At 35.8% G+C, this 26,498-nt stretch overlaps 2 protein-coding genes across 2 annotated transcripts; one reads left to right on the top strand and one right to left on the bottom strand.

The window, feature by feature from the left end:
* The first annotated feature begins 1,235 nt into the window (after positions 1-1,235).
* Positions 1,236-25,739, top strand: LOC129798157 (serine protease grass-like). Its single transcript, XM_055841159.1, has 4 exons — positions 1,236-1,734; positions 1,947-2,107; positions 18,225-19,004; positions 25,428-25,739. The coding sequence occupies exons 1-4, from the start codon at positions 1,674-1,676 to the stop codon at positions 25,587-25,589; spliced, it is 1,164 nt and encodes a 387-aa protein (XP_055697134.1). The 5' UTR covers positions 1,236-1,673; the 3' UTR covers positions 25,590-25,739.
* On the bottom strand, positions 25,666-26,487 carry LOC129798159 (ADP-ribosylation factor-like protein 2). Its single transcript, XM_055841161.1, has 2 exons — positions 26,324-26,487; positions 25,666-26,252 (listed from the first exon to the last, which is right to left on the bottom strand). The coding sequence occupies exons 1-2, from the start codon at positions 26,386-26,388 to the stop codon at positions 25,763-25,765; spliced, it is 555 nt and encodes a 184-aa protein (XP_055697136.1). The 5' UTR covers positions 26,389-26,487; the 3' UTR covers positions 25,666-25,762.
* Between the last annotated feature and the right edge of the window lie 11 nt (positions 26,488-26,498).

Genomic DNA, 26,498 nt, shown 5'->3' with positions numbered 1-26,498 from the left:
AAAAAAAAGAGAAAAAATGTGACTCGAGTGGGATTCAAACCTGTGATTTTACAGTGCGAGTCCATTCGTTTGCGCACTGCACTACCGGTGGTCTTATCGATTAGTGAGATTTTCCTGAAGACTTTGAGGAAAACATGTTTTTCTGTCATGTTTTTTTTTTATAAAAAGTATCAATTCTATTGATTTCCGCTTAAACTGAAAAAAGTGTATTCCGAATATTTCGAAAAAAAAAATAGAAAAAATGTGACTCGAGTGGGATTCAAACCCGTGATTTTGCAGTGCGAGTCCATTCGTTTGCGCACTGCACTACCGGTGGTCTTATCGATTAGTCAGATTTACCTGAAGACTTTGAGGAAAACGTGTTTTTTTCTGTCATGTTTTTGTTTTATAAAAAAAAGTATCAATTCTATTGATTTCCTATTAAACTGAAAAAAGTGTATTTCGAATATTTCGGAAAAAATAGAAAAAATGTGCCTCGAGTGGGATTCAAACCCGTGATTTTACAGTGCGAGTCCATTCGTTTGCGCACTGCACTACCGGTGGTCTTATCGATTGGTGAGATTTTCCTGAAGACTTTGAGGAAAACTTGTTTTTTCTGTCATGTTTTTTTTTAGTAAAAAAGTATCAATTCTATTGACTTCCTCGTAAACTGAAAAAAATATTTCCGAATATTTCGGAAAAAATAGAAAAAAAAAATGTGATTTGAGTGGGATTCAAACCCGTGACCCCACTGTGCGATTCCGGTTGCCATCACAATCAATAGCCATCTCGCTCTCACAGTAACTTTCAAATGCATTTTTTCAAAATAAAAGCAATTGTGCGTGGCCCATTAGGAGATTAATTGGCGGGAAATCAATAAGTTAACGTGTAGAATTAGTTGAATGTTTTTAATTTCATTTTTAGATGATAGATGATCTCTCTTTGGAATACTTATTGGTTTTTATTACCATAAGAGACTACAATTGATTTTTAATGATACAATTTTTTTTTCAAAAAATATTTTTGAGAAAAATATGATGAAGAAAGTCCACTAAAAAGGCGCATAATTTATTACTGGAGATCATGATGAAGAGAAGAAGAAATAAATGAAGAAAAATTAAGAAGGAATCTTTTTATGATCATTTTGATCGATTGGGAATCTCCTGGGTTAATTGATAAACTGCAAGTGTAAGTGAAGGTGTGTTTTTGTTATTAAACTTTTTGTGTGTTTTCCTCGATTAAATGTACAAGAAAAAGAGGTGTGGAAGTGTTTGCTGAAATGTGAAAAAAAAGTCTGTGTCGAGAGTTCTGAACGGGAATTTCCCCTGGAGAGAGTTAAAGATATGCACAGGAGCAAAAAATGAAGAATTGTTGATGCACTCCAACGGCTGATTCTTTCGCGAATCTGGGAATTACCCACGCACGATGGTGAGATGTCTATTAATCTCTTTCCAGTAGCATCTCTCTTCCAGGTTTGGATCAGTCAGCAACACTCTGTTTGTCTCTCTCAAACTGTGGACAGTCGGCTAATCCCCACCGAGACTGCCAACGAGCTTAAAAGTAAGCCCGTCTCTTCGGGATTGAATCATTTCGTTGTCCAGCGTCCGAAGTTGTCAGTAGACTCGCAATCGTCGTGAGATTCAATCGCAATTTTTTTTTAAAGTTATTATTTCTTGAAAGAAAAGTGCGCGAAAATGTTGCTAAAATTCACTGTTCTCGCTTTTATCTCTGCCACTATTCACCAAAGTCACTCCCGTAAGTGTGATTTATTAAGTGTTAATACTTTTTTTTCTCGTCCTCCCTGAGGGAGACTGGTTCAACTTAATTTGTGAAGAAGTCCAAACTGGTTTCATATTGTGTCTCTCGCACTTTTTTTTCCATCCAAATTTTACGATTTCTAATATTTTGGAGTGTGTCTTCTATTCAAGAGGATTATTTTTTGGTATTGTCTTCTTCCTAAATTGTAGAAAGTGTAATTTGCACCACGCCAGAAGGGTTTCAAGCCACTTGTACACCTGTTAAGCAGTGTCCAGCAATTTTGGGAATCTTCAATAACGCTCCAAGACCGCTGCCACCAAATATCGTGAGCTACCTTCAGAGACTCCAGTGTTTCCATCCCAGTGGCGAGGTAAGTCTGTCATTACAATTCATTACAATCCTACCCAGACGACCGAAGAGGCCGGAGATAATAAAATCAGTGATAGGCTTGGGTTAGCTTGTGAGAGCTGTGATTCTTGAATTTGAAAACCTCTTCTTAATTTACTATTTTTATCTTATTTATATTTATTTTGATGTACTGGACTATTTCTGCCATTTTGTACATTGTTTAGTTTACAAATGTATTATTCGGTTTACAGTGTTTCGTGAAAAATGACTTAAATCTTTAGAGGGATGTCTCCGGTAATTGCCAGTGAAATGTTAGTCACCCTAAGATGAAAACAATTTTTTGGTTTTGCCCAGAGCTTTCCAGCCACTGAAGAAGATCCCCATCAGGATCGAAAGCTCTGGGCAAAACCAAAAAAGCAGGGGCCTCTCAACATTTCATTTTTCCATACGTTTTTGCATAGTGGCACTGAAGACTATTGGCAAGTTTTTTCCTAAAGAGAATTGACTTATCAGACTGATATATTTCGAAATCGTGCACTAAAATCTATCTAAAAATACATATTTCATAATGCTCGCCGAAATAATACAAAAACTACGAGCAAATTTGTTTAAGTCGCGGTGCAATATCTGCAAAATTTTTACAAGGAAAAGTGAAAAATAGCTTCACTTTTTATTAGCCTTGATGGACCCCTGCAAAAAAGTGTTTTCATCTTAGGGTGACTCACATTTTCACTGGCAATCACCGGAGACATCCCTCTAAAGTCAATTGCGCTAGTTCATCGTTGATAGAATTACTCAAATCGTTTGCACCGGGCGAGACTCGAACTCACAACAGTGACAGTCGAGCCGATGATCACACCGTTCAAGAGCCGCACGCTCTTACCGATTGCACCACGAACCCTCTCTCTTAATTTTATTTCTTTGAAGAATTTCATCCAGTCTGAAAAACTGTCATCGATCCCCATATGAACAGAATATTCTGTAATAATATGACAACGTCATATGTCAAAATTAGTTTGCGGAATCTTTGTTTTTTCTATTTTGTTTTTTACACTTTTGTTTTTTCCAGTTTGTCCTTGGAATCTTTGTCTTCGGTAATCTTTGTTTTTTGGAAACTTTATCTTTGGAAATCTTGTCTTTCATATATTTTAAACAAGTACATTTTACTAAATAATGAAATTACAACAGTGTTTTGGGAAGTTTTTATTTTCGTCCTTTGGGGCAAAGGGAAATTATCTTTTGGGTAGTTTTTGGTTTCGTCATTTGGGACAAAGGGAAATTTCCTGTGTTTTGGAAAGTTTTTGGTTTCGTCCTTTAGGGCAAAGGGAAATTTTCTGTATGACAGACAAAATTTTCGATACTTGTACAAAATGTATGAAAGACAAGATTTCCAAAGTCAAAGTTTCCAAAAAACAAAAATTACCTAAGGCAAAGATTCCAAAGACAAACTGGGGAAAACAAAAGTGTAAGAAACAAAATGGAAAAAAACAAAGATTCCCGATCCCGTCAAATTTGCGTAGTAAATTCGAGAGCAGAAGAACATTGTAGGCCAGTGAGCACCGAATGGCCATTACAAGAAGCTTTATAAAGTTCTGAGTAATTAATATGAATGGCATTTTTAAATTTACGATATAAGAAAATTTAAATTTGTCATATGATAATATCATACGATTACAGAATCGGCCTACTAATGGATAGTGATATGATTTATTCAGTTGTGTTACTCAGTAAGCAGTGAACTATTTAACTTTATTTCTTCAGGACAGAATGTTCATTTGATGAACAAAATAGAGTACTTAACTGTTTTCTCAGAATCAGATAAAATTCCAATCTAATCCTAAATAAAAGACTGACCAAGACCCAATCAAGAAAACAGGATACAATATTGAAAGTTTATCTGGCTAGAAACACCGAGATTTTTAATTTTGGATTGAACTTAAAACACGAAGCTCGCCTTAAGGACATTATATCCTGAATTGTTCACATTTTTTCCACACTTGGATTTCAAGTTAGAATTGAGTCTAGGAACTTTACGAACTTTACGTTACAAAGCCAGTGCTTTTTACACTTACAAAGAAACTCCACCAACTCGAAATCGAATTTGCTACTAAAATTTCGTTTATTCCCTAATCCGAAGCGAACTTAAGGAATTACTGGTGATAGCGTAAATTAAGCTAATTCAAAACCTGCTCTAAATGGAAATTTTTCGCTACTCCAAATGGAAACGTCACTGTTTTCATGATAAATACAGTACTAAATTATTATATTTATTAATTTTGTATACCACAGTTTCATTATTTAGTTAATTTTGCTCCAAATAAAGCGAAAATTTTGTCATTTGTTCGTGAATGTTTGTGAAATCCTATAGAGGAGTTACGAAATGCTCGTGAATTGTATAACCCACAAACAAGTTCGTAAAAGTTTGTATTTTTTTCACAAACATTGTTCGTAAAATGATCTTTGACGAACATTCTTTGTACTTCTACAAACATTTGTTCGTAAATGTTAGTAAACACACAAAAAAATGTTCGTAAAATGTCGTCATTTGTTCGTATTTGTTCGTAAATTTTTGCCAAACACACAAAAATTTACGAACAAATGACGAAATTTTACGAACATTTTTTGTGTGTTTACGAACATTTACGAACAAATGTTTGTAAAAGTACAAAAATGTTCGTCAAGTCATCATGTTACTAACAATGTTTGTGACAAAAGTACAAACATTTACGAACTTGTTTGTGGGTTATACGATTCACGAGCATTTTGTAACTCCCCCCATAGGAATTCACAAACATTTACGAACATTTTTACAAAATAGTTTTTTTTTTCTGTGTGGACAAAATGCTCGCCCAAAAAACTTGTAAAATGTATATGGGAATTAAAAAGTATAAAGGGTACCTCTTTGTAAGCCTATCTAGGATATAGCTTTACCATCTAAAAAGTAAAGTTTATAATATCGTAGTTCGAATATGGCTCGTTCGATTTTGAAGTATGACCGTTTTGGAACGTTCTCAAAAAGGTTTGGAACTTATCAAAAATTCTTTAAAAGAAAGTTGGAAGTCTACTATTTTTTAAATATTATACGGTTGACTATACCGATCTCGGCCGGTTCAACACAACTTCCCCTGTAAACATAAGCTGGATCGAATATGATCAGCTGTATATCGCAGCATCACTGTAGCTGTGAGTACCCATTTATAGCTATGTAATACAATTTTGAACTTGGAATACAACGTAGAAATTGTATTACATCGTAGAAGTTGGAATACATCGTAGAAATTGTATTACATCTTTGAAGTTGGAATATCATCATCATCATCAATCATCATCATCATTTCAACCACTTATCACTATTGGGGGGGCGGGGAAGTTGGAATCCAACGTAGAAATTGTAATACAATTTTGAAGTTGGAATACAACGTAGAAATTGTATTACAATTTTGAACTTGGAATACAACGTAGAAATTGTATTACATCGTAGAAGTTGGAATACATCGTAGAAATTGTATTACATATTTGAAGTTGGAATATCATCATCATCATCAATCATCATCATCATTTCAACCACTTATCACTATTGGGGGGCGGGGAAGTTGGAATCCAACGTAGAAATTGTAATACAATTTTGAAGTTGGAATACAACGTAGAAATTGTATTACAATTTTGAACTTGGAATACAACGTAGAAATTGTATTACATCGTAGAAGTCGGAATACAACTTTCAAAATATCATGTCAGTGGATTCCCTATCTCCTCTCTAGGAAATCCCAGATCCTCTGGGATTTTCTTGCATATTATGCCCAAGACTCTTCAGATACCTTCCGTGGTCAGAGGATTTCTGGAGCTTCCTCCAAGAAATCCCAGATCTTTTGGGATTTTCTTGCATATTATGCCCAAGACTCTTCAGATACCTTCCGTGGTCAGAGAATTTCTGGAGCTTCCTCCAAGAAATCCTAGATCTTTTGGGATTTTCTTGCATATTATGCCCAAGACTCTTCAGATACCTTCCGTGGTCAGAGGATTCCTGGAGCTTTCTCCAAGAAATCCCAGATCTTTTGGGATTTTCTTGCATATTATGCCCAAGACTCTTCAGATACCTTCCGTGGTCAGAGGATTTCTGGAGCTTCCTCCAAGAAATCCCAGATCTTTTGGGATTTTCTTGCATATTATGCCCAAGACTCTTCAGATACCTTCCGTGGTCAGAGGATTTCTGGAGCATCCTCCAAGAAATCCTAGATCTTTTGGGATTTTCTTGCATATTATGCCCAAGACTCTTCAGATACCTTCCGTGGTCAGAGGATTTCTGGAGCTTCCTCCAAGAAATCCCAGATCTTTTGGGATTTTCTTGCATATTATGCCCAAGACTCTTCAGATACCTTCTGTGGTCAGAGGATTTCTGGAGCATCCTCCAGGAAATCCCAGATCTTTTGGGATTTTCTTGCATATTATGCCCAAGACTCTTCAGATACCTTCTGTGGTCAGAGGATTCCTGGAGCTTCCTCCAAGAAATCCCAGATCTTTTGGGATTTTCTTGCATATTATGCCCAAGACTCTTCAGATACCTTCTGTGGTCAGAGAATTCCTGTAGCTTTCTCCAGGAAATCCCAGATCTTTTGGGATTTTCTTGCATATTATGCCCAAGACTCTTCAGATACCTTCCGTGGTCAGAGGATTTCTGGAGCTTCCTCCAAGAAATCCCAGATCTTTTGGGATTTTCTTGCATATTATGCCCAAGACTCTTCAGATACCTTCTGTGGTCAGAGGATTCCTGGAGCTTTCTCCAGGAAATCCCAGATCTTTTGGGATTTTCTTGCATATTATGCCCAAGACTCTTCAGATACCTTCTGTGGTCAGAGGATTCCTGGAGCTTTCTCCAGGAAATCCCAGATCTTTTGGGATTTTCTTGCATATTATCCCCAAGACTCTTCAGATACCTTCCGTGGTCAGAGGATTTCTGGAGCTTTCTCCAAGAAATCCCAGATCTTTTCGGATTTTCTTGCATATTATGCCCAAGACTCTTCAGATACCTTCTGTGGTCAGAGGATTCCTGGAGCTTTCTCCAGGAAATCCTAGATCTTTTGGGATTTTCTTGCATATTATGCCCAAGACTCTTCAGATACCTTCCGTGGTCAGAGGATTTCTGGAGCTTCCTCCAAGAAATCCCAGATCTTTTGCGATTTTCTTGCATATTATGCCCAAGACTCTTCAGATACCTTCCGTGGTCAGAGGATTCCTGGAGCTTTCTCCAGGAAATCCCAGATCTTTTGGGATTTTCTTGCATATTATGCTCAAGACTCTTCAGAGACCTTCTGTGGTCAGAGGATTCCTGGAGCTTCCTCCAGGAAATACCAGATCTTTTGGGATTTTCTTGCATATTATGCCCAAGACTCTTCAGATACCTTCTGTGGTCAGAGGATTCCTGGATCTTCCTCCAGGAAATCCCAGATCTTTTGGGATTTTCTTGCATATTATGCCCGAGACTCTGCAGATACCTTCCGTGGTCAGAGGATTCCTGGAGCATCCTCCAGGAAATCCCAGACCTTTTGGGATTTTCTTGCATATTATGCCCAAGATTCTTCAGATACCTTCCTTGGTCAGAGGATTCCTGGAGCTTCCTCCAGGAAATCCCAGATCTTTTGGGATTTTCTTGCATATCATGCCCAAGACTCTTCAGATACCTTCCGTGGTCAGAGGATTCCTGGAGCTTCCTCCAGGAAATCCCAGATCTTTTGGGTTTTCTTGCATATTATGCCCAAGACTCTTCAGATACCTTCTGTGGTCAGAGGATTCCTGGAGCATCCTCCAGGAAATCCCAGATCTTTTGGGATTTTCTTGCATATTATGCCCAAGATTCTTCAGATACCTTCCGTAGTCAGAGGATTCCTGGAGCTTCCTCCAGGAAATCCCAGATCTTTTGGGATTTTCTTGCATATCATGCCCAAGACTCTTCAGATACCTTCTGTGGTCAGAGGATTCCTGGAGCTTCCTCCAGGAAATCCCAGATCTTTTGGGATTTTCTTGCATATTATGCCCAAGACTCTTCAGATACCTTCTGTGGTCAGAGGATTCCTGGAGCTTCCTCTAGGAAATACCAGATCTTTTGGGTTTTCTTGCATATTATGCCCAAGACTCTTCAGATACCTTCTGTGGTCAGAGGATTCCTGGAGCTTCCTCCAGGAAATCCCAGATCTTCTTTCCCAGATGCATTTATTTTATGCATTTCTCTTCCAATTTTCCTCATTTCCAAGTGAAATTTTGCACATCTCAAGCTTGAAGGAGGCTCTAAACATATGCAAAGTTTGAGGTCCATATCTCTCATAGTTTCCGAGATAATGAATTTTAAAGATTTTCTGACACTTGTATGCATTTCTCGCCCAATTTTCCTCATTTCCAAGTGAAATTTTGCACATCTCAAGCTTGAAGGAGGCTCTAAACAGATGTAAAGTTTGAGATCCCTATCTCTCATAGTTTCCGAGATAATCGACTTTAAAGATTTTCTGACACTTGTATGCATTTCTCTTCCAATTTTCCTCATTTCTAAGTGAAATTTTGCACATCTCAAGCTTGAAGGAGGCTCTAAATAGATGTAAAGTTTGAGGTCCCTATCTCTCATAGTTTCCGAGATAATCGACTTTAAAGATTTTCTGACACTTGTATGCATTTCTCTTCCAATTTTCCTCATTTCCAAGAGAAATTTTGCACATCTCAAGCTTGAAGGAGGCTCTAAATAGATGTAAAGTTTGAGGTCCCTATCTCTCATAGTTTCCGAGATAATCGACTTTAAAGATTTTCTGACACTTGTATGCATTTGTCGCCCAATTTTCCTCATTTCCAAGTGAAATTTTGCACATCTCAAGCTTGAAGGAGGCTCTAAACAGATGTAAAGTTTAAGGTCCCTATCTCTCATAGTTTCCGAGATAATCGACTTTAAAGATTTTCTGACACTTGTATGCATTTCTCTTCCAATTTTCCTCATTTCCAAGTGAAATTTTGCACATCTCAAGCTTGAAGGAGGCTCTAAACATATGCAAAGTTTGAGGTCCATATCTCTCATAGTTTCCGAGATAATGAATTTTAAAGATTTTCTGACACTTGTATGCATTTCTCGCCCAATTTTCCTCATTTCCAAGTGAAATTTTGCACATCTCAAGCTTGAAAGAGGCTCTAAATAGATGTAAAGTTTGAGGTCCCTATCTCTCATAGTTTCCGAGATAATCGACTTTAAAGATTTCCAGACACTTGCATGCATTTCTCGCCCAATTTTCCTCATTTCCAAGTGAAATTTTGCACATCTCAAGCTTGAAAGAGGCTCTAAATGGATGTAAAGTTTGAGATCCTCTATCTCTCATAGTTTCCGAGATAATCGACTTTAAAGATTTTCAGACACTTTTATGCATTTCTCGTCCAATTTTCCTCATTTTCCAAGTGAAATTTTGCACATATCAAGCCTGAAAGAGGCTCTAAATGGATGTAAAGTTTGAGGCCCTATCTCTCATAGTTTCCGAGATAATCGACTTTAAAGATTTTCAGACACTTTTATGCATTTCTCGTCCAATTTTCTTAATTTTCAAGTGAAATTTTGCACATATCAAGCTTGAAAGAGGCTCTAAATGGATGTAAAGTTTAAGGTCCTCTATCTCTCATAGTTTCCGAGATAATCGACTTTAAAGATTTTCAGACACTTTTATGCATTTCTCGTCCAATTTTCTTCATTTTCAAGTGAAATTTTGCACATCTCAAGCTTGAAAGAGGCTCTAAACAGATGTAAAGTTTGAGGCCTCTATCTCTCATAGTTTCCGAGATAATCGACTTTAAAGATTTTCAGACACTTTTATGCATTTCTCGTCCAATTTTCTTAATTTTCAAGTGAAATTTCACTTAAAAATCTTTAAAGTCGATAAAGTCGATTATCTCGGAAACTATGAGAGATAGGGACCTCAAACTTTACATCTGTTTAGAGCCTCCTTCAAGCTTGAGATGTGCAAAATTTCACTTGGAAATGAGGAAAATTGGGCGCGAAATGCATACAAGTGTCAGAAAATCTTTAAAGTCGATTATCTCGGAAACTATGAGAGATAGGGACCTTAAACTTTACATCTGTTTAGAGCCTCCTTCAAGCTTGAGATGTGCAAAATTTCACTTGGAAATGAGGAAAATTGGGCGAGAAATGCATACAAGTGTCAGAAAATCTTTAAAGTCGATTATCTCGGAAACTATGAGAGATAGGGACCTCAAACTTCACATCTGTTTAGAGCCTCCTTCAAGCTTGAGATGTGCAAAATTTCACTTGGAAATGAGTAAAATTGGAAGAGAAAAGCAATCCCAAAATATCTGGGATTTCTGTAGGAAGCTCCAGGAATCCTCTGACCACGGAAGGTATCTGAAGAGTCTTGGGCATAATATGCAAGAAAATCCCAGAAGATCTGGGATTTGCTGGAGGAAACTCCAGAAATCCTCTGACCACAGAAGGGATCTGAAGAGTCTCGGGCATAATATGCAAGAAAATCACGGAAGACTGGGATTTACTGGAGAAATCTCCAGGAATCCTCTGACCACAGAAGGTATCTGAAGAGTCTTGGTCATACTATGCAAGAAAATCCGAAAAGATCTGGTATTTCCTGGAGGAAGCTCCAGGAATCCTCTGACCACAGAAGGTATCTGAAGAGTCTTGGGCATAATATGCAAGAAAATCCCAAAAGATCTGGGATTTCCTGGAGGAAGCTCCAGGAATCCTCTGACTACGGAAGGTATCTGAAGAGTTTTGGGCATAATATGCAAGAAAATCCCAAAAGATCTGGGATTTCCTGGAGAAAGCTCCAGAAATCCTCTGACCACGGAAGGTATCTGAAGAGTCTTGGGCATAATATGCAAGAAAATCCCAAAAGATCTGGGATTTCTTGGAGGAAGCTCCAGAAATCCTCTGACCACGGAAGGTATCTGAAGAGTCTTGGGCATAATATGCAAGAAAATCCCAAAAGATCTGGGATTTCTTGGAGGAAGCTCCAGAAATCCTCTGACCACGGAAGGTATCTGAAGAGTCTTGGGCATAATATGCAAGAAAATCCCAAAAGATCTAGGATTTCTTGGAGGAGGCTCCAGAAATCCTCTGACCACGGAAGGTATCTGAAGAGTCTTGGGCATAATATGCAAGAAAATCCCAAAAGATCTAGGATTTCTTGGAGGAAGCTCCAGAAATCCTCTGACCACGGAAGGTATCTGAAGAGTCTTGGGCATAATATGCAAGAAAATCCCAAAAGATCTAGGATTTCTTGGAGGAAGCTCCAGAAATCCTCTGACCACGGAAGGTATCTGAAGAGTCTTGGGCATAATATGCAAGAAAATCCCAAAAGATCTGGGATTTCTTGGAGGAAGCTCCAGAAATCCTCTGACCACGGAAGGTATCTGAAGAGTCTTGGGCATAATATGCAAGAAAATCCCAAAAGATCTAGGATTTCTTGGAGGAAGCTCCAGAAATCCTCTGACCACGGAAGGTATCTGAAGAGTCTTGGGCATAATATGCAAGAAAATCCCAAAAGATCTGGGATTTCTTGGAGGAAGCTCCAAAAATTCTCTGACCACGGAAGGTATCTGAAGAGTCTTGGGCATAATATGCAAGAAAATCCCAAAAGATCTAGGATTTCTTGGAGGAAGCTCCAGAAATCCTCTGACCACGGAAGGTATCTGAATAGTCTTGGGCATAATATGCAAGAAAATCCCAAAAGATCTAGGATTTCTTGGAGGAAGCTCCAGAAATCCTCTGACCACGGAAGGTATCTGAAGAGTCTTGGGCATAATATGCAAGAAAATCCCAAAAGATCTAGGATTTCTTGGAGGAAGCTCCAGAAATCCTCTGACCACGGAAGGTATCTGAAGAGTCTTGGGCATAATATGCAAGAAAATCCCAAAAGATCTAGGATTTCTTGGAGGAAGCTCCAGAAATCCTCTGACCACGGAAGGTATCTGAAGAGTCTTGGGCATAATATGCAAGAAAATCCCAAAAGATCTGGGATTTCTTGGAGGAAGCTCCAGAAATTCTCTGACCACGGAAGGTATCTGAAGAGTCTTGGGCATAATATGCAAGAAAATCCCAAAAGATCTAGGATTTCTTGGAGGAAGCTCCAGAAATCCTCTGACCACGGAAGGTATCTGAAGAGTCTTGGGCATAATATGCAAGAAAATCCCAAAAGATTTAGGATTTCTTGGAGGAAGCTCCAGAAATCCTCTGACCACGGAAGGTATCTGAAGAGTCTTGGGCATAATATGCAAGAAAATCCCAAAAGATCTAGGATTTCTTGGAGGAAGCTCCAGAAATCCTCTGACCACGGAAGGTATCTGAAGAGTCTTGGGCATAATATGCAAGAAAATCCCAAAAGATCTAGGATTTCTTGGAGGAAGCTCCAGAAATTCTCTGACCACGGAAGGTATCTGAAGAGTCTTGGGCATAATATGCAAGAAAATCCCAAAAGATCTGGGATTTCTTGGAGGAAGCTCCAGAAATCCTCTGACCACGGAAGGTATCTGAAGAGTCTTGGGCATAATATGCAAGAAAATCCCAATAGATCTGGGATTTCTTGGAGGAAGCTCCAGAAATCCTCTGACCACGGAAGGTATCTGAAGAGTCTTGGGCATAATATGCAAGAAAATCCCAGAGGATCTGGGATTTCCTAGAGAGGAGATAGGAAATCCACTGACATGATATTTTGAAAGTTGTATTCCAACTTCTACGATGTAATACAATTTCTACGTTGTATTCCAAGTTCAAAATTGTAATACAATTTCTACGTTGTATTCCAACTTCAAAATTGTATTACAATTTCTACGTTGGATTCCAACTTCCCCGCCCCCCAATAGTGATAAGTGGTTGAAATGATGATGATGATTGATGATGATGATGATATTCCAACTTCAAATATGTAATACAATTTCTACGATGTATTCCAACTTCTACGATGTAATACAATTTCTACGTTGTATTCCAAGTTCAAAATTGTATTACATAGCTATAAATGGGCCCTGATTATGAGAGAATCCCTCGCAGTTAAAAATGCGTAAAGTGAAGATGGCTCAAGGTTGGCCACATTTCTCACATCGCGATTACAGTTTTTTCCATCTCCTCTCTCGATATTTAATAAAATCCATTGAAGTGGCATTTTTTTCATCGGCACTTGACAATATTTATTCTTTCCATTGACTTCCAAGAAAATGAACTATGAGTTTTTTTTGTAGTGCCACAAAGATTTAAGACAGTTTTAAAAGAGTTTTTCCTGTTTCATGTGGGAAAAACCAACTTCTGCCTCTAATCTGGAAGCTGGAAAATTTCCCATATTCTATAAATAGCAAGAATGCGAATAAGAAAGTTTATCGTGGTCAAAAGGACTGAGAAAAGTTAATGAACTTTTGTTCCCTCAGTTATGCATTTATTTTTGCAACAAACTGAACTTCCATTGACATTATTAATTTGAAGAGATGCTTCTGTTTGAAGAACTCTTCAAATTATTTTATTTGCTTTATTTGCTTCTGAATGAGATAGTCAATATTGAAATTCAAGACTGTTTGTTTGGCTTAAGTGTGTTCACAATATGTAATTAAAGAAGTAATTCGTGTATTTTGGGTTGAGTTTTGAAGGAACATTCAGAAAAAAGTAATTATTTTATTTACTAAGCCCCAAAGTGTCTACAAAAAAAAAAACTAGGACATAAATTTTCTATAGTAATGACTCTTCTGTTTTATGTACATATTTTTTTTTATCTTTCTCTGGATAATATCACTTGCTGAATGACTTCTGTAAAATATCCGAAGAATGTTGTTAAACAGCATCAATTTAATCAATGACTTTTATCACTTTTATTCATTTCTGTGAAGAAAACAATTGTGTAGAATTAAAGAACACTAGAAATTTATCATAAAAACGGGAAAGGCAGGATTTGAAATGATCTAAAGACCTTTTTTGAATTTTCAAGGCAGCAAGGCTTTATAAAAATAATTAAACAAAATAACCAAAAATATTATACAATAATTTCCCTTTTTAATTTTTGATTAGTTTTAGATAGTTTAAATTTCAATTTACTTGTTCTAAAACATGAAGTATAATTTTTTTTTTGGATGAGATCTCGATTTAGCACATGGATGTACTAAATGAAATCGTTATAAAAATAAGTTATTTCAAACATCTCACTTGATTTGTACTAAAGGTCTAACTTTCTTTGAAATTCTTTCATTAAAATAAATAAATAAATAAGGAAAGGGAATGAAAATGAATTTAGCACATGCATGTGTTAATAAAATAGTGAGAGAAACAAATGATTTGTGTATAATTACTTGTAGGGATTACCGTGATCATTAAGGCAATTTCCTCTAGGCAAGACGCTTCAATTGCATTAATATAACTAATTATATCACAAATTGATTTAATACATGCGTGTGCTAAATATATATTTCATCGCTGATATTTTTTCTAAATTTATAACCAAAAAAAAGCTAAATAACAATTCAGTAACAAATTTTAAACCATATCATTCATCTTCATTTTTTAGATGTTCGACTAATACTAAATTTTCTGATCATCTTAAATATTTAGTACAAAACTTTACTTGCAAAGTACCATGTGATAAATTATTTTTTTTTTCAAGTTACCGTTTTTGACATTAAATGTGTAATTTTAATGAGTACCTCCTGTTCCTAATTCATATTTATTAGTTTTTTGTTGGTTCACTATTTAATGGAAAATTAGACTTTTATTTAACTTCTTTTTAGTACATGCCTGTGCTAAATATGTTACCGCTCTCTTAATATTTAATTTCTATTTACAAATATTTTCAATGCAATAAAAATAAATTATTGGTTAATTAATCAATATTTAATTGATATTGAATATTAATTGACCATTAAATTTTTTATTGCCATAGCATTATCTCATTTGAAACGAAGCATATAAAAGTCTAGCCTAGCCAATCAGAGAAAACAACAGAATTGAAATATTCAATGTGATAAAATAGTTAATTACAAAGCTAGGTGCAATTTTTTGGTCAAAATTTGTAGGAGAATGTTGGCATGGTTCGAACAGAGTGAACCTTCAAACAACGCAAATTTTCTCTTTGGTTGCAAAGAGCTAGTTCGTCATTTCTTAGCCATAAGATAGATCATTATTAAGCTCATGAAATGAGATGAGAAATGGTAGGTCAGCTCTTTGCAAACAAAGAAAAAATTCGCATCGTTTGAAGGTTCACTCTGTGCGAACCATGCCTACATTCCCCTAACTGCTGAAACTTCGACGATTTTTCAGGCTTCGCACACATTTTGGCTTCTAAAACCTTTATATGTTTTTCCTATGTTTCTTTACTGAATTTGACCTATCTATGGCAATTAGGTTGATGCAGTAAGGGATTAGGGTAAGTTGGGGTAATTCGGAATCATGTCTATTTTGGAATTTTAGGATTTCCTCACTGTTTCAAATGGCCAAAAAGATAAAGAAAACCACGAAGAAGTACAAGACTTTACAATCGAGAGGATTTCTTCGTTGTTTTTTTTTCCTTTTGCTATCTAAAACTGTTATCAAATCTCAAAGTTCCAAATTAGATATCATTCCAAATTACCCCATCTTACCCTATGGGAAAAAAACATGAAGTGTTCGAAACCAGAGTGTGTGCGAAGACTGAAAGTCTTCCCTTATCGAAAAAATAATGTTTTAAAAGTATAAGTATTATAAATGAATTGTAATATTGCTATTTATTGCGGTTACATTCATTACAAATTGCTTGATATTTTTTGTCCAAGTTATGGTTTCGTGAGTAAGTGCTTGATCATCCATTTGTTTGTCTTTCATATTACAAAATTGATAAAAAAAAAACAATCAAGTACCCAAAAAGCATAACTCTATTTAAATTAGCATCAGTTTTTTTGGCCTTTTATCATTGTTCTCATTTCTAAGAAAAGATATCCAATTAGCACAAATGTAATTGATGCGTAGATCCACATTTTCATCCATCAAGCACAACATTTGGTAAATGCCAGGGGCCAGGAATATCTTCTGTCTCTGGTAGCACGTGATGCCAAAAAAAGACTTTGTGCGGTCAATGATGACGACAAATATTTTTTTATCACGTTTTTCTTGCACTCTTGACACATTCGATGTGGTCAAAACTTTCTTATTTTATCTTATAAATTTGGTGAATGGCTTTAAGACGATATTGCGTCCAATAATACCTGTTTCCAAATACGTTTATTGTATACAACTCCAAAACATTTCGATAAATAATGTATTCATGACGTAGCTAAATGATAAGCGTGTGGTATTTCTTTTTAAATTTTCATTCACGTGATTTTATTTCTCTGAATAAATGTTACTTCAACAAGATTAAATGTCGATAGTGTAAACTTTTGTTTAGGCGAAGATGTAATGTTAGTCTCGTGCGCGATCTGGAGCATTCGATGACGTGTTCAGAGTCTAAGAACGTGCAGCGTGAATCATCATTGATTTTTACATTAAAGAAATTTGGTACTATTAAAAAATAAAGATTTCTTTGTGTATTTTTTATTGAATTATTTCTGTATAACATTGCAATTCTAGGAACTTTATTAATCACAATTTTATTGACCTTAGTTAATTTTTGACCTCTAAGTTATCAAGAAAACATTGACCCGGAAAACGGTTGAATCTTAATAAAGAGTAATTATTAAAAATTTCAAGTAAAAAAGTAAATGAAATTAAGATTATTTGGTTCAAAAATGGGTTCTTGACAAATAGTTGTTTTTAATCAATAATTCTGCAACTTTATTTAGTGAGAAATAAGACACATTGACCGTTGACAGAACAACGATTTTTCTACAATTTATCAAAAAAGCAACTATTAATTTTTGTCTTTACTTTTTATTTGTTATTTTTAATGTTTAATGAACTTTCTTAATTGTAAAGGACCTGGTAGGTCAAAGAATTGCCTTGTTCTTAGTCTCATCAACTTATTATACATCTTAAAAAATACAATAATTCAGTTCTAATCGAATTAAGCGATAACAATGGGGAAGTGTATATCTAGGAGAAATAAGACCATATGAGGATGAATTCTTAATTTCTATTTCTTAAAAAAAAAAAATAAATAAAATCAGCAAACGCGTAAATGAGCTTTTAAAACGCTACTTGAGTCTTGACTTGAGTTAAATATTCATATTAGGAGTATATTACAGTGCAAAGTAAATATTGCTATATTAATGATAAAACAAAACGGTCAGTCAAGTCTCAATCTTTTAGTTTGTGCAGCTAAATCATATCACGATAAGGCTCAATTTTATTTAAAAATAGGAGAAAAATCCAAATTCCAAAGGTACCCCACTTTTCCTTACTCAGTTTTCCAGACTTTAAGATGGTTTTTAGATGATTTGTGTATCAGATTAAGATCAGAAACATATGGACAGTAAAATGCTTACCGTCACCGTCAAAGCCCTCACCGTATTTCGTTAATTTACGCATTTTCATTGTAATTTTTACGCAAATTCTCAATTACCGTGTTACATTATCTCATAATCGGTGGCACTAGGTGAAAATAATATAAGAAAATTGAAGAAATAAAACGAAAATACGATAAACGGTGAGCAAAAAAACTGTACGAAAAACTTTAGCAAAAAAATCCTATATTTTTTTTTTGCTTACCGTTTATCACATTTTCGTTTTATTTATTCAATTTTTTATACTATTTTCACCTAGTGCCACCGAGTATGACATAAGGTAATACCGTAATTGAAAATTTGCGTAAGAATAGCAATGAAAATGCGTAAATCAACGAAATACGGTGCGGCTGAGGCGAGCATTTTACTGTCAATGTGATTTTGCCCTAAGTTGGAAAGTTATTGGCCAGAAAATAGATTATCTCCCAAGAAGCAAAATAGCTGCCTTATAAAACCAAGTATTAGACAAGTCTTTTAGTCCTTTTAGTGCACTTTTAAAAGACTTAAAGTGAGAAATTTCTGTTGAAATTCCTGTAGAAGCTCTTAAGATCCTTAAGAGTGCGCCACTTATAGTAATCTCAGTGAAGGAACCAAGAACTTTATAAGCAAATAAAAAGATTTTTGTTCTATAATGCCTTACTTGGGGAATTCTACAAGACTATATTAAGAAAAAATTGTTTCTTGGGCTGTTGCCTTTTCAGGCCGCAGTTTGTTGTCGCCGACCATCTTCAGGTTCTACTCCAATTTCCTCAGTAGGATCAACTACAAATGAAGTATCCGATGAGGTCCCGACAGGACCCACGGATGTCTCTAACCATCCCAATCTCTCACTCTTGCCCAGCACAATTTGTGGCCCAATTTTGGGCGACAAAGTAGCTTATGGTGAGAAGACTGCTCTCTTTGAGTATCCCTGGATGGCTCTGCTCAGATACAGAGACTCTGATGGGTTTTCCTTCAGATGTGGAGGTTCCCTGATCACTGATCGCTACGTCCTCACTGCTGCTCACTGTATCGCTCGTCTGAGGAGTGGGATTGACGTGTATTCAGTGGTTCTGGGCGAATACGATGTGCGCTACGATGAAGACTGTCAGACAATCGGGGATGAAACAATCTGCTCCCCACCGACTCAGGAGATCCTGAAAGATCTTCTATTGCCACATCCAAAGTACAATACGCCCAAATTCGCAAATGACATTGGACTGATTAGGCTGAGGGATCGAGCAGATACCAACAGGGACAACATCAAGCCAGTTTGTCTTCCGTACACGCAGCAGCTTCAGAGAATGCAACTGCGACGTCTCGTGGCCACGGGATGGGGCACCACGGAGAACATGACGACATCCAATGATCTTCTGAAGGTCAGCTTGCCCGTGGTGGACAATTCCCGGTGCCAGAGAGTTTATCTCAGTCTCAAGTGGACGCCCAATCAATTCTGTGCCGGCGGAGAGAACAACGTGGACACATGCAAGGGAGATTCCGGGGTGAGTTGATTCAGAGATTTTTCCAAGAAAACCTCTCCCATGTGGGTGGATTTCAGAACTTTGAATGTATTCTTCAGAATGAATTATTGTATAGAAAACCTTCCACTCCTTCTAAATTCCGTGGAATCTCCAGTGATTGGCTCAATGAGTTCCATCAGTGTTTATTGAGATAAGATCAAGAGGCAAATTACTGTGTTCCGGAAAGACATTAATAAGACTTTAAAATGATTTAATTGCCTGTTTTTCGGGAAATTGTTAGAATTTTTCCACAATTTCGGAGACATTTTTTGCCAAGTCTGAGTCATGCAAACCACAAAATTGGTCGCCGAGTCGCCGTGATATTTTGCCGGTTGTTCCCCTTTTTGCATACGCATCTTTTATAAAATATTCCGATTTTGTATAAAAATAAGAAAACAGCAATCAATTTTATGCAAATAAGGTGATTTATTCAGAAAATATCACAGTGAATGGTGCTCACTGGAATACATGATACTACCGAGAAGCTTCATAGTTTTTCTTTTGTCTTCCGTGGGGATTTTTTGTATAAATACATGTTTCAGGTCGATAATCTACTCAATTTAAATGCAATGAATAACAGTAAATTTTAATATTTGGATTTGAAGTATGAAAAATCTAAGGTTCTTTGATCTAGTTTAGTTAATTCTAATTTTGAACACTGACAGAGAAATCCGAAAAAGTTATAATAACATTCCGGAAATGTTAATTTTTCCCTGCATTATTGATCCGAAATCGGTGTAAATATTATGCCTTTTAGGTGTATTATGGATTAATTTTACACTTAAAAGGGTGTAAAATTAACATTAAAAAATGTTGATATATTTTTATATCCAAAAAGTGTTAAAGTTATGAGGAAAAAAAGTTAATCGCACCCTCTTATTTTCTCAGTGAAGGGATAAGATGACAATGTAGCTCATTTTAGAGACAATATTGTATTAAACCTATTTTAAAAACACGAAAGCTAAAACTAAAAGAAATCGAATAAAATAAATAAATATCATAATATTTCAAGAGATAATCAACTAATTTTTATATTCTGAACTTAATTGAGTATAATTTGGGTCGCAATTTAATTTCAAACAATTCTTCAGAATATTCAAAGTTTGTCCGACTTCCGCTAGAGGCGCTTTAGTCGAAATCGCTATGATCATAAAAACAATAAATTTAAATCTCATTTTCTCAGTTAATTAATTCGGTTTTAATCATTTTGAATTACCAATGCTTGAAAAGACGCACTTTAAAATATATCGAAAATTAAAATTGAAATTTGGAAATGAATATTAAAAAAAATAATAATAATGAAACTCTAAATTGGTTTTTAAATGCCTCCTCTATGTTATCTTTTTCAAATTTGAATTTTTTTTTTTTTGAGGATATATTTTGGAAGATATTTTTGGATTTACTAGATAGAGCTCTCCGTGAATTAGTTCTTCTCAAAATTTTTTGTGTTTACCGTATTTGCTACCCATTCAGAAGCCAGGAAATTGGAAGAGTGCATTTTAGAATGCTTTGAAAAAAAAAACAACAAGAAAATAAAAAAAAGATATATTAATTTGTGAAAGATTAATCAATTATGAATGCTTTACTGATTCATAATCGATACAGTCAGATGGGAAATTTTAAGTCCTTTCCAAAAAATCCGAATATGATCGAATTGGTTTAGAAATACAGTAGACTCTCTCTCAATCGGGCATATGGGGCAAAATGTCATCCAAATTATTGAGAGATTTGGGCATCAAAATCATTGTAAATTCCGGAACTTGCCATCCCCTTGGGCCAAAATTACGAAAAGCCAAAATACCGAAAACTATAATCCTGAATGCCGAAATCTAGAAAGCCAAAAACCCGAATGGATCAAAATCCCGATTGGGTCGAAATTTTAAATAGGTCAAAATCCCGAATGAATCAAAGTTCGGAAAAGCCAAAATCTCGAAAAGGCGAAATTCCCTAAAAGCCAAAATCCCGAATGGGTGAAACTCCTTATCTCCAAAATCCCGAAAGAGCCAAAATCCTGAATCAAAGTCCCGAAAAGCTAAAATCCTAATGAGGTCAAAATCCCGATTGCCAAAATAGCGAATAAATCGAAATCTTGAATGGGCCAAAATGCCGGAGGCCAAATTGAGTCCGGAATGCCAAAATCCCGATAGGGCCAAACCCTCGCAAAGGCCAAAATTCTAAGAATAAAAAATCCTGAACGTCAAAATCCCGAATGGTTCAAAGTCACGAGCTCCAAAATTCCGAAAAGGCCAAATTTCGAATAGACAAAAATTCCGAAAAGGCCAAATTTCGAATAGACAAAAATCCCGAAAAGCCTAAAATCCTAAAAATTCAAAATCTAAAATCCAGAAAAGCCAAAATCGTGAATTCTTAGAAGTGTTAAGATTTTGCTATTCGGGATTTGGGCCGGCACCGATTGGTAATATATTGTTGGGGTTGTTGAGGAAAATCTTCTATAAAAAAAGTTTTTTTATAGGGAGTCACAGAAGACCAGAAACCAATATTTCTGACCGTTTGAACTTTAGCCTGGTAACGTTGAAACAATGTGGATTACGCAGTCGAGGTTAGCCGAAATTCACCCGAAAAAAGGTTTGTGCCTTGACTCACCCAAAAGGCTATAAGCCGAAAAATGCTTTGTGTCTTGGCTAGCCCAAAATACACATGACCCAAAAATGGTGGGTGTCTTGTCTGGTCCATTATTTTTTCATACAAAAGAACCCCAATCGCAAAGAAACTAAATTTATTGATAAGTATATTTTTTATTATTTGTTTTTTTTTTTTTAATTTTCTTTTGATTCAATCTCTTTTTCACTTTATTTGTTTAGAAATCACTATCTGTGCTCACAGCGACACCCGAAAAAAAATTATATCATCTGAAAAAATTATTCTAATGCGATCTTCTATACAAAATTACCTTAAAATTACTTTGAATAAAAATATCACTTATCTAATTTAATTGCTTTCCAATTCAAATGCATTTGCGTTTTTATTTAATGAAAATTCACTTTTCCGTTAATCTCAGCGACACTCAATAACTTTCAGGCGTTGATCTCATGCGACTCACCCGAAAATATTCATTTCCAATACATTTTTCTACACGAAATTCTATTTATATAAATTCTTTTGATTAAAAATATCACTTTTCTATTAATTTCTTTACAGTTCAAGTGCGCTAGCATTTTTATTTCATAAAAAATCATTTTTCCGTTAATCCCAGCGACTTCCGAAAAATTCTGTCGCTGATCACAGCGACTGACCGAAAACAGGTTGCTGTCTTGGCTATCTGTCGTTAATCACAGCGACCCGCTCGAAAAAATTTTTAACTGAAAAAAAAATATTCTAATACATTTTTCCACAAGGAATTACATTAGAAATAATTCTTTTGATTAAAAATATCACTACCTACTTCCGTTAATCTCAGCGACACTCAAAAACTTTCAGACGTTGATCTCAGCGACTCACCCGAAAATATTCATTTCTAATACATTTTTCTACACGAAATTACATTTATATAAATTCTTTTGATTAAAAATATCAATTCTATTAATTTCTTTACAGTTCAAGTAGCATTTTTATTTCAGGTAGTATTTTTATTTCATAAAAAAATCATTTTTCCGTCAATCTGAGCGACTTCCGAAAAATTCTGTCACTGATCACAGCGACTGAGCCGAAATAAGGTTGCTGTCTTGGTTATTTGTCGTTAATCACAGCGACGCGCCCGAAAAAAGTTTTAACTGAAAAAAAAATCTAATGCATTTTTCCACAAGGAATTACATTAAAAATAATTCTTTTTATTAAAAATATCACTACCTAATTAATTTCTTTCCAATTCAAATACGTTTGTGTTTTTAATTCGTGAGAATCACTTTGTCGCTGATCCCTTTATTGACGTCAGCCCTTTATTTGACAAAACCTTTTTTTTTTAAGTAAAAAGAATTATTGAGCAAACTAAATATTTATCAATCTAATTCAAACGTGTTTTTCACAAATTATAGGCAAAGAAAAATTTTATTTGCTGAATAATTCTGCCTCAGTCTTCCCTACTCTCGTTGGTTAACAATAAAAAAAATGAAAATTATTCTTTAACCCTTTAAGGACGATTGGAACACCGGTGTCCCATAAAGAAAATAATTTTTCCTGACTACCTGAAATTATTTTTTCCTTATGTTTGTACGTAATTGCAAGGTAGAAGGTTGAAGAAATCTTGGATATTTTTTGAAAGTCTCCAGTTATTTGCCATATAGTAAATTTTTAAGCTAAAAAATGACGAATTTTTAAAATCTCAAATTCATAATTGATTTTATTTTTTTTTTATACTTAAAATTTTTTTAAGCAAAACCCTTTTGGCAATAAAAAGTGAAGAATATTATTCATTGGTATTGTCAGAAAAATTACTTAAATTTTTGGGCTATTTTTGTCCCTATCGGTCATAGAGGTAAAAAATACAACGAATCAGATTCTGATGAATTTTCTAAGGTTCGATGTAAGACCTTTTATTAATTTTTTTTATCAGTTTTATTTTTATCGCTGATTTATGGTCCGCGAAAACTGTCTCGTCGTTAAAGGGTTAAACTAGATTTATTGCAGAATTGCGAATATTTATCCCCTAATTGAATATAGGGTAAGTGTGCCAAATTTCGGCCAGCTTCTAATTTCGGCCACTTTGAGTATAATTTCGGCAAAGCAAATAAATTAATTAAAATTATGTATGTAATCTTCGAATAGTCAATGAATTCATTTTGCTTTCAAATATTTATTCATTTTAGGATGTATTAACACAAAGACAGTTAAATTATAGGTATAATTTGAATTTAAATTGTGTTGTAAAAACTCAGTGTGGAAAGAGTCTTACAAAAAATGTGACAGATCGATTGTGTCTCTAGCAGTCTTGCGATTTGTGGTGAAGTGCAGAAGGTTTTCCTTCGGTGTTTTTCATGAAAATTGATTAGTTTTCATTAAAGATTGTTTCTGTTTATGTTAATAGTGAATCAATCTTTAAATTTCGGGTGAAATTTCCCAGCTGGATCCTGTATTTCGCGTAAAAAAGTATATACTTTGTGAGCGTCTCTACAGTGAGGTAGTGTTGCCTATTTCGGCCACATCTTTTGCTTTCCTAAATTTCTTATTCATTTTATGTTTCCTTTTTCAATTTCTGAATTCTACAATGTCCAGAGAAAAAAACCATCGCTTCTATGAAAAAGATGATGTGGAAAAGGCCTTGGAAGAGTTCAGGAAGTGCAAATTGCTACGGGAATCTGCGCGTAAATTTGAGATGCTACTCTTCAGGTCTTCAGGACAAATTACACGGAAGATCTCAGGGCTTGTGGGTCATATAAACGTATTGAATTAAATATTAAACTCGTTCTGTATGACCTTTTGAAATTTTCTATCCATTGCTTCACAAAAGGTGGTCACAAACAAGGTGGCCGAAATTTCACACAAAGTGGCCGAAATACTACCCAAAGCAATGTCCATATTTTTATTAATTTTTCAATATTTTAGGAAGTGATTTAAAGAAAACAAAAATGATAAACTAGTCTTGAAGGTTCCACACAACCCTCCCGAAAAGGAAGTAACAAAAAATATCAATATGAATTAAAAATATTGCATTTCAAACTTAGGACTTCGGTGCTTACATGCAACTATGCCGAAATTTGGCACACTTACCCTATGCTAGAAATTAAATTCGTAACCGAGCAAAACCTTTTTGCAGTGTATTCACTGGCGATTTTTTTTATTAATCTGAATTTAAGCTTTGAATAATACCAATTATCTCGTACACTACACCTTTTCCATTAAGCCGGGACACGTTCCAGTTGTCTTTAATTGCAGCAAAATTACTTAGCAAAAACTATTTTTTAAGACCTTTGATACCTTTTTATTGAGATCTTTTAAAAAATAAAGCGCATCTTTTCCTCGGCCTTTTAACTCTTTCCGGACCGCAGCATATGCTGCAAGCCAATTTCACAATTTTTAATCAAAAATATCTAGGGGAAACTGGGGCACCACCAAACACGGGGTACCACCAAACACTGCGATTTTTTAATCGGATATTGGATATCAGAGGATAAGACCGATAGGAATTTATAGGCACTATAGGGATGCTGGTCCACTGAAGGAATGTTCGAGATAGTCCAAGTAGTTTAGAAATAAAAATTAGTGTTTGGTGCTACCCCGTGTTTGGTGGTGCCCCAGTTTCCCCTAAGCTCAGGAATTAATTGAAGTCCTACAAAAAATATCTTACATTTGGACATCCTTATAGTTTGTAATCATCCACAAAAATTGGATTTTTATCAATTCTGAATAATTAAAAAAACATTGTTTTTCATAGAATAATCATATGCTTCTTTGGGTACTCTAGTCCCAAAAGAGACGAAAGAGTTAATCTATCTATTTCTTGCCTTCCAGGGCCCCCTTGTCTATCCAGGAAACATCCGTGGTCAGCGCTACGTCCAGTTCGGAATTGTGTCGGCCGGAGTCAATTCCTGCGGCGTCTCCAATGGCACCCCCGCCGTCTACGTCCGCGTAGGTAACTATATGAAATGGATCCTGGACACGATGCGTCCCTAAATCCCTGCCAGTTTCTTCATCCTTCACAGAACTACCTCTTGTGATATTACTCTTAGTGACATTGCGAAAATCAAACATTTTTGCGCATTTATGCATTTTTTTAATGGATGTATTAGATTTTTTTTTAATAAAAAATATGTATAAATAAAAGATATTTTGCATTGCAAATGAGTCTACTCCAGAGTGAATATCCGCTTGGCGATGTCGCTGATTAGCCAATCAATCGCCCCTAGGAGTTTGTCACCTGTCACAGCACTCACTCCCACCACACTCCAGTGATGGGTCACGATATTGTCCAGCTGCAGGGTCTCTTTGATCTCGTGCGCCGTCAGAGCTCCGGGAAGATCTTGTTTGTTGGCTAGGACTAGAAGAGTGGCTCCTGCGAGTCTTTCTTCGGTTAGGAGGATGTTGAGTTCCTCCCGGCAGGTCTCCAGGCGCATCCTGTCAGCACTGTCAACCACCCAAACCAGCCCGTCTGTGCACTCGAAGTAGTTCCTCCAGTAGGATCGTAGGGATTTCTGCCCACCTACATCCCACATATTTAGGGTGTATCCATTGTGCTCTAGTGTCTTTATGTTGAATCCCAGAGTTGGGGATATCGTATCAATGGGTTCTCCGTTGAATCTCTTCAGAATTGTGGTTTTTCCAGCATTATCGAGCCCTCTGTGGACGTCCGGGAAGTAAAAGTTAGGTTATGTTTTCAACTGTCTTGGCTATTTCGGCAAAATACTTACAGCAGAAGTATCCTCATCTCTTTCTCCTTCTGCCTCATCTTCTTCAAAACAGTCAGAAAGCCCATTTTCTCAGAAAAACACCCTGATTTTCAAGAAAAACTATGCATCTGCCTACAAAGACAGCCACTGGAAAGCTGTCAAAACAAACTTTCCAGAAATTGGAAAGACTAGCAAG

This window comes from Phlebotomus papatasi, chromosome 1 (assembly GCF_024763615.1).
Source record: "Phlebotomus papatasi isolate M1 chromosome 1, Ppap_2.1, whole genome shotgun sequence".
Taxonomy (NCBI): domain Eukaryota; kingdom Metazoa; phylum Arthropoda; class Insecta; order Diptera; family Psychodidae; genus Phlebotomus; species Phlebotomus papatasi.
This window is presented reverse-complemented; position numbering and strand designations above follow the sequence as displayed.